Genomic DNA, 14,231 nt, shown 5'->3' with positions numbered 1-14,231 from the left:
AATCATGTATACTGCCCTTATTTCCTTGGAAAAGGAGCAAGATAAAAATGTAAATAATATTGAGATAGAGTGGGATGTAAATAAAAGTGGATGCAGGATACCTGATTTAGTACTGTTGTTGGGCTTGTTTGCATATAATGACCATGCACGATTTTAAAAATTGTGTTTGTTGTGAATGAGGGAGTATGCTGGTGCGCACTGCCCAATTGCTCTTGCTGCTAGCAGAAGCAGCTAAACATCCCATGGACCTTTAGCCCATGGCTTGTTTAGCTCAAGGGTGCACAACCTTTTTGGCCCCAAGGGTTGCGTATGATGCTGGCTGAAGGGTCGTGGGCTGCACACCCACACAGACATATGTACATATACACATATGAATGCACATGCACACAGCAATGATCTGTATGAGGATCTCTGATGGAGGGAGTACAGACCCTTCTCTTCACCTCCTTCCCCAGTGAACCTGATACAGATTTCTCTTTCCTCGCTGCTGGCAGCAGTGGAAAAGAGTTACCTATATGAGGATCTCCGGGGGAAGAAGCAGAGAATACAGGTGGTGGGGAATGTGGTGGTAGTGGGGTCAGGTCACCCTTGGAGGGCTGCAGGAAAGGCCTTAGGGGGCTGTAGGTTTTGCCCCCCCCCAGTTTATTATTGCATTTGAACCAGGACATCTGGCTTGTCTGTCCCCCAAGAAGCCAGAGAAAGAAACCCTGGTTTATTCTTGGGTTGTTTCCCTGGCTTGTCAGCAGAGAGACAAGTCAGAGGTCCTGGTTTAGGCATAATGCTAAACAAACCATGGATGAAAGGTCTGTGGGTTGTTAAGCCACTCCCATTTGCAACAGCACACTGCCTCATTCACAACAACACACAATTAAAAAGAGAAAAGAAATTAGGTTGTCATTACATGCAGACCAGGCCGCTATGATATTTCCTGCATATGATATTTTAGCATTTATTTAATGGCACAATCCTATGGGGGTAGGCGGCCGCCTATCCAGTGCAGGGCAGGAGAAGGGGATAATTCCCTCCACGTTTCTCCTGCCCTGCATTTGTGGCTAGACAGGGGGTTGGACTCGATGGTCTTGTAGGCCCCTTCCAGCCCTATGATTCCAGCTGTCTAGCTGCAGGAAGGCGGTACGACACACAGGATGTGTCGTACTGACATTTCTGTCTTCCCCACCCTGGAACGTTCCCTGGAACGCCCCGTTTTGGCCGCTCCGCACTCCTCTTCCGAGGCAGTGTGGAAGGGGGGAAGGTCAGTTCTCTTGGAACCAACCTCGGAGCGTGGGCTCCGAAGTCGGTGCCCAGAAAACCACATATCCTATGGCCGTCTAGCCGCTGACTAGTGGCCATAGGATTGCTCCCTTAAAGTTTTAACTGAATATCCACATTTACTGCTAGTCAATTACATTAAAATAAAATATATTGAGTTTTTCCTTTAAAATGAGTGTCTTCTGTTTTGGCCTGATAATGCTGAGGTTACTGGCTAGAATCCAAAGAGGTTCTTTAGTTGGGAATGCCCAGTGGTTTCTTTAATTTTTTTCCCCTTTGGACACAAATTCTAGTGCCATATAACAAACTGCTTTTAAAGTTCCCCTCTATTTTCAAAAGAGGTTTACTCCTGTGTGGTGGGGAAGGGGAGAGAAGGGGGGATGCTGTTCAAGAAATGGAAGCCAAGACCTCCTTGAGCCTGCAGAATTAGTCTGTGATTCTTTGGATACAGGCCACTCTTTCTGAGCCCAACTAATAAAGCCCTTCTTTTGTGTACTACCTTACTGATGGTTTCTATTTTCAACTTTCTATTTCATTCCTGTTTTCCCAACCATCATAAACAAGGACATATTGAGCTAGCTTTTAAGATGCAACAGCTTGCAGCTTCGTCTCTTTAACATAGAGTAAATCTGTAGTTATTATTTGAATAGAATTAAGACACATTTCATAAGTATACTCAGTGGTTTTATTTGCTAACTCTGTTATACACAAAAATTTCAAGTTCTTAAAACAGTAGTTTAGGTTTGATAAGGAAGTATTGCGTAGATCTCAGTTTTTCCCAAAGTTTCTGTGGCTTGTTCTTTTTTCTGGGGAAAAAGCCCCCTCTTCCTGGCTTCAAAATTTCTGGGAATTTGAGATTTCAAATGTGAAGTACAATAAAACTCCCCCTCACAATCCAGTCTTGTCTCTGACTGTTAGAAATGCTTCTCAGTGCACTTTAGTTTCCTATCCTGAGATGGTTTGGGCCAGAAAATCAGGGGTAGTATTGTAAGAACATATGAAAAGCCATGCTGGATCAGCCCAAAGATCCATCTAGTCCAGCATTCTGTTCACGCAGTGGCTCACCAGCTGTCGATGGTTAACCCACAAGCAGGACATGACTTCAGCAGCACCCAACTGCCCATGTTCCCCAGCAACTGGTGTACATAGGCTTACTGCCTCTGATACTGGAGGTAGCATAGGGCCATCAGGACAAGTAGCCATTGATAGCCTTCTCCTCCAGAAATTTGTCTAACCCCCTTTTAAAGCCATCCAAATTAGTGGCCATCACTATGTCTTGTAGTAATGAATTTCATAATTTGACTATATGCTGTGTGAATAAGTCCTTTTATCTGACCTGAATCTCCCACCAATCAGCTTCATGGGATCACCCTGGGTTCTAGTATTAAGAGAGAGGGGAAAATGTCTCCGTATCCACATTCTCCACACCATTCAGAATTTTGTACACCTCTATCATATCTCCCGTCATTCAACCTTTTTCCAAGCTAAACAATCCAGCCATTGTAACTTTCCCTCATAGGGGAGTTGCTCCAGCCCCTTGATCATTTTAGTTGCCCTTTTCTGCACTTTTTCCAGCTCTACAATGTCTTTTTTTAGGTGTGGTGACCAGAACTGTACACAGTATCCAAGTATGGCCGCACCGTAGTTTTATATAATGGCAGTATGATATTGGCGGTTTTTTTCTCAGTTCCTTTCCTAATTATGCCTAGCATGGAGTTTGCCTTTTTTACAGCAGCCACACAGTGGGTCGACATTTTCATCAAGCTGTCCACCACAGCCCCAAGATCTCTTTCTTGGTTACTGCTAACTCAGATCTCATCAAGGTATACTTGAAGTTGGGATTTTTTGCCCAGTGGTATTGCAGCATTTTAACCAGTGCTGCACTACTGGTAATGTACATGATATTGCGCTTGCATATACTATCTCCAGCTCAATGCCAGTAGCACTTGCTGGCTTGATGGGTTTCCCTGTAAAGCTCATCATGCCAGCAACCACCACTGGCGTTGCACTAGATATTGTTTACACGAGTGTACCGTCATTTATGTTAGTGGTAGTGTGCAGTATTGGATACTACCCCTGGTTTTTCGGCCCAAAACATCTCATGATAGAAAACTCTTCACTTGCACCATGAAGCTACACAGAGGAAGAATCTCTGAATTATGTCTTCAGTTCAGCTTTTCCTGGAAAACCTCTTGGGAAGAAGCCGGACGCTTCTCAACAGTAACTGGTAAAGCCCAGTGAGACCCAAAGAAAAGGGCAAGCAGCTTTAATCTTTTGTTGACTGAAGAGAAGAAGTCCATGTGACCTGTGCAACCTTCAGCTGCTGAGAAGAAAAGGATGAGGAAATGCTACCAGAGGAAGATGGAAGTAATGCCTTTTTGTTTACAGATACACTGTTTCAGATATCTATTTAAAAAAATACACAACCATGGCATATGAAATGCAGAACACATTTGTAAACACCCAATAACAAAGGGGTTATGGGTTTATCCAATATTCCCATTATCAGGTAGCAAGGCTTATGGCGTTGATAAAATGATATAGAAAGGGAAATAGACTAATGTTGGAACAAATACATTCTGAGATGCCTTTGAGATTGTTAATATGCTATCAAAAGAGGTAAGACAATAGATAGATTAGACTGGAATCATTGCAGAACTGTCATTTTAAACACTTGGAACATTAATCTAAACCCAGGAATATCCCTTCTCTGTTATGTAGTGAAAATGTTAAAATGTTGGTTAAGTGACATTATGGAATAGGAAGAAGATTGTTTATTAGGTGTGATTAATAATACTGGTGATGACTGGGTTGTCTTATGAAAAATAAATACAGGGGAAAATTAAGTGCAATCCTTATTTTATTTTTTAAAGAGGAGGTGTTGTCTACAATATCCAGGGAAAAACTTTGAGGAATTAATATTTGAATAGTCGTAAAGGGTTAGTTGAGAAAAATCTACAACGTTGACAGAAACATGGATCAGGATTTGAAATAAAATTAATCAGCATTTACTGTGTGAAAGAGATAACATGATATTTAATGTTATACAAAGGATATAAAAGAAATGGAGGTGGTAATCGAAAGTGCTGTGAAAAACATGGAGACCGTTGCATAAGTTGTGGCAATTCCCCAAAATAAAGCAACTCCTGAAAGCATTGTACAGTATGACAGCATATGCACATCATGTGATCCTGAAACTGTACAAATAGGAACTCCTGAAAGGGCAGTAGAAGGCTGTGATATTGATTTTTATAAGAAGTTTAACTGGTACAGAAGTAGATAATTGCATATATAGCTTGAACATTGGAAGACACCAGCACTGAATGAATATGGGATAACCTCTAGAGTGGTGAAACTGACAGATTAGGTACAAGCACAGGGGAACACCAGCAGCAGACAGATTTGTGAAAAAAATGTGATTTTTATTCTGAATTGTCAAAACTATACTTTCCTGACTTGGCACCCTCCAGATATGTTGGACTGCAATTCCCATCATCCCCACTCAGCATGTCAGGTAGTGGGTAGGGATGATGGAAGTTGTAGTTCAACACATCTGGAAGGCACCAGGTTAGAGAAGTCTGGTCTAAATCAACAGGAGTGCCTTTTAATGATGGTCTTGAATATTTGTAATGATGGTTACCATATCTCTTTGCAGTATATTAATTGACGTATTAGAAGTATTAACCAATACAATTTTGTAATTGCCTTCTATTTTGTTACCCTGGTGTAGTACCGAGCTGGTTGGGTGGCTTGATTTTTGGCCGCTTGGGATTTTTGATCAGTCATCCAAATTCACATAAATCTCAGCCTTATTTATACTGGGCTAATTTGTATAGATATTGTATTCTGTATCACACAACCTGTCACAATGGTAGTTTATAGTGATGAGTTATCAGGTGCTTGGATCCTTACTGCTTGCACAAGCGAGGGGTGTGTGTGTTGGCTGGACTTTGATAGCTGGATTACAACACCAAGGATTCTTGACCATTGGCAATGCTGGCTGGGTTAGATGGGAGTTGATGTCCAAAATATCTGGAGGGCAACAAGTTGGGGAAGACTAAAGTGACACACAACTCTTGTACTTTTAGTACCCGTTGAAAAGCTGCATGTGGGTGGGAGGACTAGGCCATGAGTAGGGGGAGCCTCTCTACTTTTGCATCTCCTTTTGGCAGCCATTGGTTATTATGCAAATGGCTGCTTTCACTTTGAAATGAGAAGCATCAGTCACGCTGCACTAGGATTGGGGACCCTTAATTAGGTCTTCCTCTGTGCTGTGTACCCACAACCATACAGTAGCTCTTGTTAACTGGTTGAATTGGTTGTCACAATTTTCAAGCAGGCCTTGATTCTTGTATTTCTTTTCAGCTTTAGCATAGATTGCCTGTATTAGTCATTATAGATCCAAATGTGAATGCTTACAGGATTGATAACCAAGGCCTGTGGTGGGAAAGAAAGTGGTGACGCTATATACAGGAATGCATACATTTAACAGCTTGCTTGTTTTAGTTGAAGCTTATTTTGTGACTCAATATGGACATGGCAAGTGTTCCTCTTGTGCTCTGTATAGGAAGTAGCCTGAGTGTCTGTTTTGAGTTCTGGCCCAGTTGTGCATGCAGTCAATTGTTGGAACCCCCACTGTAAGTGTCCTTATAGCTTGTTGAGGGTGTGGACAGCCATAACTAAATCTAGAGTTGCAGAATATATGCTACTCCAGCCTTCCCCAACCTGGTGCCCTCATGTTTTGCTGGACTACACCTACCATCTGGCTGGGGATGATGAAGTATTCTACGTCAAGGGTGATGAACCTTTTTCAGCCTGGGGTAGAGATGTGAAGGCCTGGAAAAAACCCGGAAAAATGGGGGGAGGGGGACAGCGTGTGGGAGATTTTTTTCCGAGGACCATTTTGTTTTTTTCTGAGAATGAACAGCTTTGGATTATGAAATATTTTCTTTTAGAATTTAAGACAAAGTATTCATATATTGTTATCCAGCTTTCACTCCCCACAAAAGTATTTCTGAAAACAATGTAATAAGAACATTTTTATAGAAAGACTAGAGATGTAAAATGTCTGGAGATAATGAAGCCGTGGGGGGAAATATTTTTAATCCTCTCTGTAAGATTCCCAGCATAGTTATTTGTTTCATTGCTTATTAAAATTATTGATCTAAAGTATATTTTACTGAGAGACATCTATGCTCAGTGTCCCAGCATGTGAGTAGAGTCACCATTGTGTATTCTTGGCAGCTTGGCTGTTATTCTATAGAATCCTGAGTTTCTGATGCTGTAGCAGGCATTTAATGTAGTTCTAACCTATTCAGACAAGAATTACACATTTACTGAGTTTACTTTTAAAAGTTTGAAAATATGATAATTTTATGAGCAAACTAAGTCATACATAAAATAACTTTAGGAACAGAAATGCTGTTTGATGTTCCTAAAGCAACCCTCCCCAACTTGATGCCGTCCGGATGTTTTGGACTACAGTGCCCAGCATTCCTGACTATTGGCCATGCTGCCTGAGGCTGATAGGAGCTGAAATGGAAAATATCTGGAGGGCATCAGGTTGGGGAGGGTTGTCTTAAAGCAACAAAGTGACTTTAGATCTGTAAAGAGCACTAAAACAAATTATTGCTTATTTCTCAATTTTTCTGACACGTGCACACCCCCCCCCCGAAAAAAAAAAACTGGGTTTTTTTTCCCATGGCCTCAAAATTTCTGGAACTTTTACATCTCTAGGCTGGGGGCCAAATCTGTTGTCTTTGGTCTAGTGTTAAGTTCTGTGCAAGCTCCTTTGAAATGAGCAGGAACTGTGCAAGAGCATAGAACTGCACTTGTTTTATTGTTGTTATTTGTTTTATTGGGACTTTCTATGAGTTTTTCTGCTGGGTTATGTCCCTGATCCTTTGTAAAATCTAATTCAGAGTGGTGTCCATATTGAATACAAGACTGTTTGTCATGTTTTTAGCAAGGTCGAAGTGCCTCCTAAGATGCATGCAGTGAGGTTTAATGGCTGCCATACTTCCTATATTTCTCTTTCATGATAAAATGGATGGATGCCTTGCAATACATTTTTTTCATGATGAATAATAGGAAATTGTGTTATCAGTTTTAAGGAGCTATCTACTTAAATGTATTGTCCATTCCACTACGCCAGGAACCATAGTGCTTAGGAATTTCGTGGGCTGTGATTTAGCTTATTTTATTTATTTGTTACACCTATAGGCTACCTTTCCTCTAAGGTGTCCACATATATGATTTCTTCCTCCTCAACTTTATGGCTGAGTGGAAATTTGGATCCAGGTCTCCCCAGTCCAGTACTCCAACCATTTTACCGCACTAGCTCTCTTAGTGAGCTGTGACTCAAGATCCTTAGAGCCCTCTTCATATATAGAAGGAAACAGATGTGCAACATCACCCCTCTGATTGGCAAACAGTGTGATGCCTCTGGATTGGCCGAGCTTGGTATATGGAAATTGGGACCTTCTGCCTGCTGCACTTCAGACTCCAGCAACTGACAGAAATGACATCCTCTATCCCAGTTCTGAGGGAGCCAAGACATCTTTATGGTTGTCTGTCAACTACAGGGTAAGCTTCATACTGCTTCTGCATGGACCCTGCATGGAGTATGTGGATATCCTTTCGTGTTGTTGCCAACAACTTCAAAAGGCTCCCTCTTTCAGAATTGGATGAACTTTTGGCAAATAAATTAAAACACATTGCATAGGAGTAACAGAGTCGCCTGACAGTCAGTGCATGTTAAAGGGCCACATCTCAGGCTAGATACCTTTCATGGCAAGTGCCAACTATAGGTAGACCTGTCACAGTGCAAAAAGTGTCTGTATAAACTGGTTGCCACTTTGAGAAAGGAGGACAGAATTCCTGTGGTAGTGGCATAGGAATAGATGTTAATATAGAAATCTTGCAGTAAAATTTAGCTTTCCACATCTTGGGCATCAGCTTGTGAACTCACTGATGTCTCTGCAGAACAAAATGTCTCCCCCGCCCCACGCCTTTAATATGAATAGTGATAACTGTTCAACCTGAGGTTTGCAATTACTGTACAATCTTGGGCTGTTTCAAGGGGATCCATCAATTAATGCAGTCTTGCACTACCATGCATTGACAAGCAGAAGAACATATTACATATTTGGGGGATTTATACTCCACTGGCATTGCTGCCAAGAACCCTCAAAGTAGCTTATAGCATATAACATACTTTTGAAGATTGTAACTGTAAAATACCATAGCTTAAGATTAAGCACCCACACACTGTTGTAAAAGTCCCTAGCAGTAGCAAATTCCCAGTGAAATTTCAATAAAATCTGGGGGGAAGCGGAGTTTAACCCCCTCCCCAACCCACTTCCAAATGCTCACCAAAACTAGATAGTCTTCACTGATTTCCTAAAGACCAACAAGGAGCAGGCCTGCCACATCTTTCTGTTGCGGGAGTTCTTTAATGATGGTGCCTTAAAAACGTTCTATCTCTCGGGCCAACCTTGCTTAGAAAAGCTTGGTGGTGTTGAAGCCCTTTTCATGAGGGAGCTTGTCCTACAACCCAGTGCCATATCCATCCCATTACCTGTCTGTGATGGTAAAAGGCAATGTGCAATCGGCAAGAAAATAGCTGTTTGTTTTTTTTTATCTAGTCCATATATAGGTGCCTCTGTTCAAAGCAAGAAGGAAGGATGGCTCATGGCTTAGGAAATGAGCCTGTATGAAGTAGGGCAGGGTGATGGCTTAAAATAGTCCTGAGGGCTGGCCTGTGTTTGTGATGAACTGAGCTATTTAGGTAAATCCTGGAGTCATCGTGAGGGTAGAACCACATGCTTATCTAAAGTTATTAGCTAGTAGACCGGTACAGCAAAGGCCTGGGTTTATCCCTGCTTTGCTTCCTCTTGAGGACTTCCCAATCCAGCCAGGAGTGTTGAGTGCTGCCAGCTATGTTTTCTAGCCATTCAGTAAGGTTAATATCTTGAATAATAATGATATTAGGCATTTAGAAAGCAGCCGAAGCAAAAGCCTACGTAAAGGCAGCAGCCACAGCATTATTTTATAATGCAGTTCCTCTCTGCAGTGCTAGGCTGATGGGTCCAGTTTAGATTATGTGTTGTGCTATGAAAAAGGCGTGAGCAAAGAGCACTGCAGGGATTTTGAAGGGGACGGGTGTGCTGTGTCTGCCTGAACAGCCGTGGAGGTCTTTGGCAGGCATGCCAAAGCTTGGTGGGATGATATGATGAAAAGCAAGAGTGGGAGAGAATTTAATGTGGGCAGAAGATCCTGAAGGATGTGGCAGAAGTTGGGGGAGGAAGGATAAAACACTTCTCTGCTGTTCTTAAATTCTTTAACAAGTAGTGGGTGGGAGTGTTCCTTGTGCTATCTAGATTGCTCTTCTCTTTTCCAGTCACTGAAGGGTAATAATTCCCTGACATGTCTAGTAACTCTTTGTCTTCTGCTAGAAGGCTAGACTGGATCTTGATGTACTTCTGGTTCCAGCAGTGAATGCTAGTCATCTCGAACCAGCTTTCTTAATCAGTTATTCTGAGATAAGACTGTTAGCATAGTCCCTACTTTTCCATGAATATGTTCTGGGGCCAAATAGCAAATTTAAAGTGAAGAGCCCCTACGTAATCACGGCTCTGTTTTACCCCTCTTCTCAGTCTCATTTATAGTCTGTTCAAGTAATCACTTGGTCATTATTTCTGGTACGTTGCATGCCGCTGTAACATTCTTTTGTGCAGAGAGAGCAACTAAGAAATATGGTAAACAAATGCAGAGATTGAGGAAAGTTCAGAATTCACTCCAGATACAATGACTATGGAGTGTACAGGATATGGTTCAATTATCTAGGCATGCCTATGAAGATTGGAAGCACCCTGCTGGATTGGACCAGGGGTTTATCCAATCCAGCCTCCTGCTTCTCAACAATGGCCAGCCAGAGGCTTCTGTGAAGCCCTTAAGCAGGCTATGAAGGCAATGGCCCATCCTTGAGGGCTTGCCCCTAGCAACTGGTATTCACTGTCTCTGTATCTGGAGGTTCTGTTTAGCTTTCATGACTAGTAGTCATGGACCTGGGAGATTGTTACCTTGTCGTGGTGCTGGAGCTTGAGCACCTCAATGACATCATGAGCTAAACCGTGAAGGGACACCCAAGACGGGAAGGTCATGGCAGAGAGGTCAGACTAAATACGATCCCTGGGGAAGGAAATGGCAACCTACCCCAGTATTCTTGCCATGAAAACTAAATGGATCAGTACGACCAGAGATATGTCGGTATACCATCAGAGGATGGGACTCCCAGGTCGGAAGATGGTCAAAATGCTACTGGGGAGGAACAGAGGATAAGTTCAACTAGCCCCAGATGTGATGACGCAGCTAGCTCAAAGCCGAAAGGACGGCTAGCAGCCGATGGTGCTGGTGGTGAACGACGAATCCGATATTCTAAAGATCAACACACCATAGGAACCTGGAATGTAAGATCTATGAGCCAGGGCAAATTGGATGTGGTTACTGGGGAGATGTCAAGATTAAAGATAGACATTTTGAGTGTCAGTGAACTGAAATGGACTGGAATGGGCCACTTCACATCGAATGACCACCAGATCTACTACTGTGGACAAGAGGACCACAGAAGAAGTGGAGTAGCCTTCATAATTAATAATAAAGTGGCTAAAGCAGTGCTTGGATACAATCCAAAAAATGACAGAATGATCTCAATTCAAATTTAGGGTAAGCCATTTAACACCAAAGAATGTTCAAACTATCGAAAGGTGGCACTTATTTCACATGTCAGTAAGGTAATGCTCAAGATCTTGCAAGGTAGACTCCAGCAATTCATGGAACGAGAATTGCCAGATGTACAAGCTGGGTTTAGAAAAGGCAGAGGAACTAGAGACCAAATGGCCAATATCTGCTGGATAATGGAGAAAGCCAGGGAGTTTCAGAAAAACATCTATTTCTGTTTTATGGACTATTCTAAAGCCTTTGACTGTGTGGATCATAACAAATTGTGGCAAGTTCTTGGTGGTATGGGGATGCCAAGTCATCTTGACTGCCTCCTGAGGAATCTGTATAACAACCAAGTAGCAACAGTAAGAACAGACCACGGAACAACGGACTGATTTAAGATTGGGAAAGGAGTACAGCAGGGCTGTATACTCTCACGCTACTGATTCAACCTGTATGCAGAACACATCATGCGACGTGCTGGGCTTGATGAATCCAAGGCTGGAGTTAAAATCGCTGGAAGAAACATTAACAATCTCCGATATGCAGATGATACCACTTTGATGGCTGAAAGCGAGGAGGAGCTGAGGAACTTCATGACGAAGGTGAAAGAAGAAAGTGCAAAAGCTGGGTTGCAGCTAAACCTCAAAAAAACCAAGATTACGGCAACCAGCTTGATTGATAACTGGCAAATAGAGGGAGAAAACGTGGAGGCAGTGACAGACTTTGTCTTTCTAGGCGCAAAGATTACTCCAGATGCTGACTGCAGCCAGGAAATCAGAAGACGTTTACTTCTTGGGAGGAGAGCAATGACAAATCTTGATAAAATAGTGAAGAGCAGAGACATCACACTGACAACAAAGGTCCGCATAGTGAAAGCAATGGTATTCCCCATAGTAACCTATGGCTGCGAGAGCTGGACCATAAGGAAGGCTGAGCGAAGGAAGAAAGATGCTTTTGAACTGTGGTGCTGGAGGAAAATTCTGAGAGTGCCTTGGACTGCAGGAAGATCAAACCAGTCCATGCTCCAGGAAATAAAGCCAGACTGCTCACTTGGGGGAAGGATATTAAAGGCAAAACTGAAGTACTTTGGCCACATAATGAGAAGACGCTGGAGAAGATGCTGATGCTAGGGAAAGTGGAAGGCAAAAGGAAGAGGGGCCAACCAAGGGCAAGATGGGTGGATGATATTCTGGAGGTGACAGACTCGACCTTGGGGGAGCTGGGGGTGGCGACAGCTGACAGGAAGCTCTGGCGTGGGCTGGTCCATGAAGTCACGAAGAGTCGAAAGCGACTGAACGGATATACTACAACAACAGTCATGGACCTGGCCTCCATGAATTTGTCCAATCCCCTTTTACAGCTATTTAGGATACTGACTATCATTACATCTTATGGTGCAGCAAATACCATATGATGTGTTGTGGAAGTATTTTCTGTCTGTCTTAACTCTGCTACTAATCAATTCTATTGGGTGAAACTGAGTTCTAGTTGTATGTATTATTCCCTGCTACTCTAAGCAAGACTTACAGCACAAAGTAAGTACTCCCTGAGCCTACTGTGAATATTATTAGTGGTGGAAACTAACACTCTTCATGTAGCCATATCCCTTACCTACCATCTTATCTCCAGAAACTCTTATCTCGTTTGTATTATTCTATTTCCTTGTTGGCAAGTACACTTTTTAGGTATAGTTCTTCTTGGATTTTTCATTCTTGCTCATGGGCTGTAGGAATTAGCATGGCTGTATATGAGTAAAAATGAGTCCCTTAAAAGAGAGTAATTTTACTTTATACTTTTTAATATCCGTGGATGAACCTAATCACTGTGATGTACATAGAAAAATAAACTAAGATCATGGCATCTGGCCCCATCACTTCCTGGCATATAGAAGGGGAAGAAATGGAAGCAGTGACAGATTTTACTTTCTTGGGCTCCCAGATCACCGCAGATGGTGACTGTAGCCATAAAATTAAAAGACGCTTGCTCCTTGGGAGGAAAGCTATGGCAAACCTAGACAGCATAGTAAGAAGCAGAGACATCACCTTGCCAACAAAGGTCCATATAATCAAAGCTATGGTTTTCCCAGTAGTAATGCATGGCTGTGAGAGCTGGACTATAAGGAAGGCTGAGCGCCAAAGAATTGGTGCTTTCGAACTGTGGTGCAGGAGAAGACTCTTACAAGTCCCCTGGACTGCAAGGAGGTCAAATCAGTCAATCCTAAAGGAAATCAACCCTGACTGCTCATTGGAAGGACAGATACTGAAGCTGAAGCTCAAATACTTTGGCCACCTAATGCGAAGAGAGAACTCCCTGGAAAAGACCCTGATGCTGGGAAAGATTGAAGGCAAAAGGAGAAGGGGACGGCAGAGGATGAGATGGCTAGATAGCATCACCGATGCAATGAATATGAACTTGAGCACACTCTGGGAGAATGTGGAGGACAGGAAGGCCTGGCGTGCTATGGTCCATGGGGTCACGAAGAGTCGGACACGACTTAACGACTGAACAACAACAACATAGAAAAATATTAGAGAATAGTGTACACCATGGGATGCTGTATGGTTCTGTTAATTGTTTAATGGCAGTAGCGTTTATATTGCCACTGGTGGAAATTACTATTGGTGATAACCAAGGTGGCATATAATCTTGTTGAGATTATGATTTCATTTCATTTATTACATTTCTATACCACCCAGTAACCAAAGCTCTCTGGGCAGTTTACAAAGATTAAAAGCCTTTAAAATACAATATTGTACATCGTATAAAAACCGATTACGTACAAGCATATAAACAGGGCGCGCGCACGCACACACACACACACACACACACACACATATACACCCCTAAACAATTTTAACGACAATAAGAAATCCAATGATGATTCTTCAAAGAATTATAAGAATACCACCTTTATATGAAAGCTGATTATAGTATAATGGCTAAGATTTAACTACGAGTCTGTGTGAATAATTTAAAACTTGTCTCTGCTGTGATCTGACTACATTGCATTAGGGCAGCCACAGTCTCTCGGCCTCAGCTCCCCATCTGCACTATGGGGATAACACTGACCTGCCTTTAGGATTGTGACAGGATAATGTATATAAAGCACTTCGATCACTCTATAAAGCACTCTATAAATGCTATGTAAATACTGTGTCTTATTATTTCTCAGATTCTGTGATTCTTGTCCTCATGGCCAGCATGCAGTGCAACTTGTGCTAATGTTTTACAAAAAT

At 42.3% G+C, this 14,231-nt stretch overlaps 1 protein-coding gene across 4 annotated transcripts in view; it reads left to right on the top strand.

Moving 5' to 3' along the window:
• PPP3CC (protein phosphatase 3 catalytic subunit gamma) overlaps positions 1–14,231 on the top strand; it is an 85,072-nt gene that overhangs the window by 9,028 nt on the left and 61,813 nt on the right. Inside the window, exon 1 of one of the 4 annotated variants that reach the window (XM_084804023.1) lies at positions 7,751–7,854. The exons of the other annotated variants lie outside the window; for them this stretch is intronic. Coding sequence (XP_084660149.1) covers positions 7,833–7,854 — 22 coding nt within the window. The 5' untranslated portion in view covers positions 7,751–7,832. Of the gene's footprint in view, positions 1–7,750; positions 7,855–14,231 lie in introns of those variants that run through there. 4 annotated transcript variants of the gene reach the window in all.

This window comes from Heloderma suspectum, chromosome 6 (assembly GCF_057233095.1).
Source record: "Heloderma suspectum isolate Gila_16-S chromosome 6, 16-S_ref, whole genome shotgun sequence".
Taxonomy (NCBI): domain Eukaryota; kingdom Metazoa; phylum Chordata; class Lepidosauria; order Squamata; family Helodermatidae; genus Heloderma; species Heloderma suspectum.
This window is presented reverse-complemented; position numbering and strand designations above follow the sequence as displayed.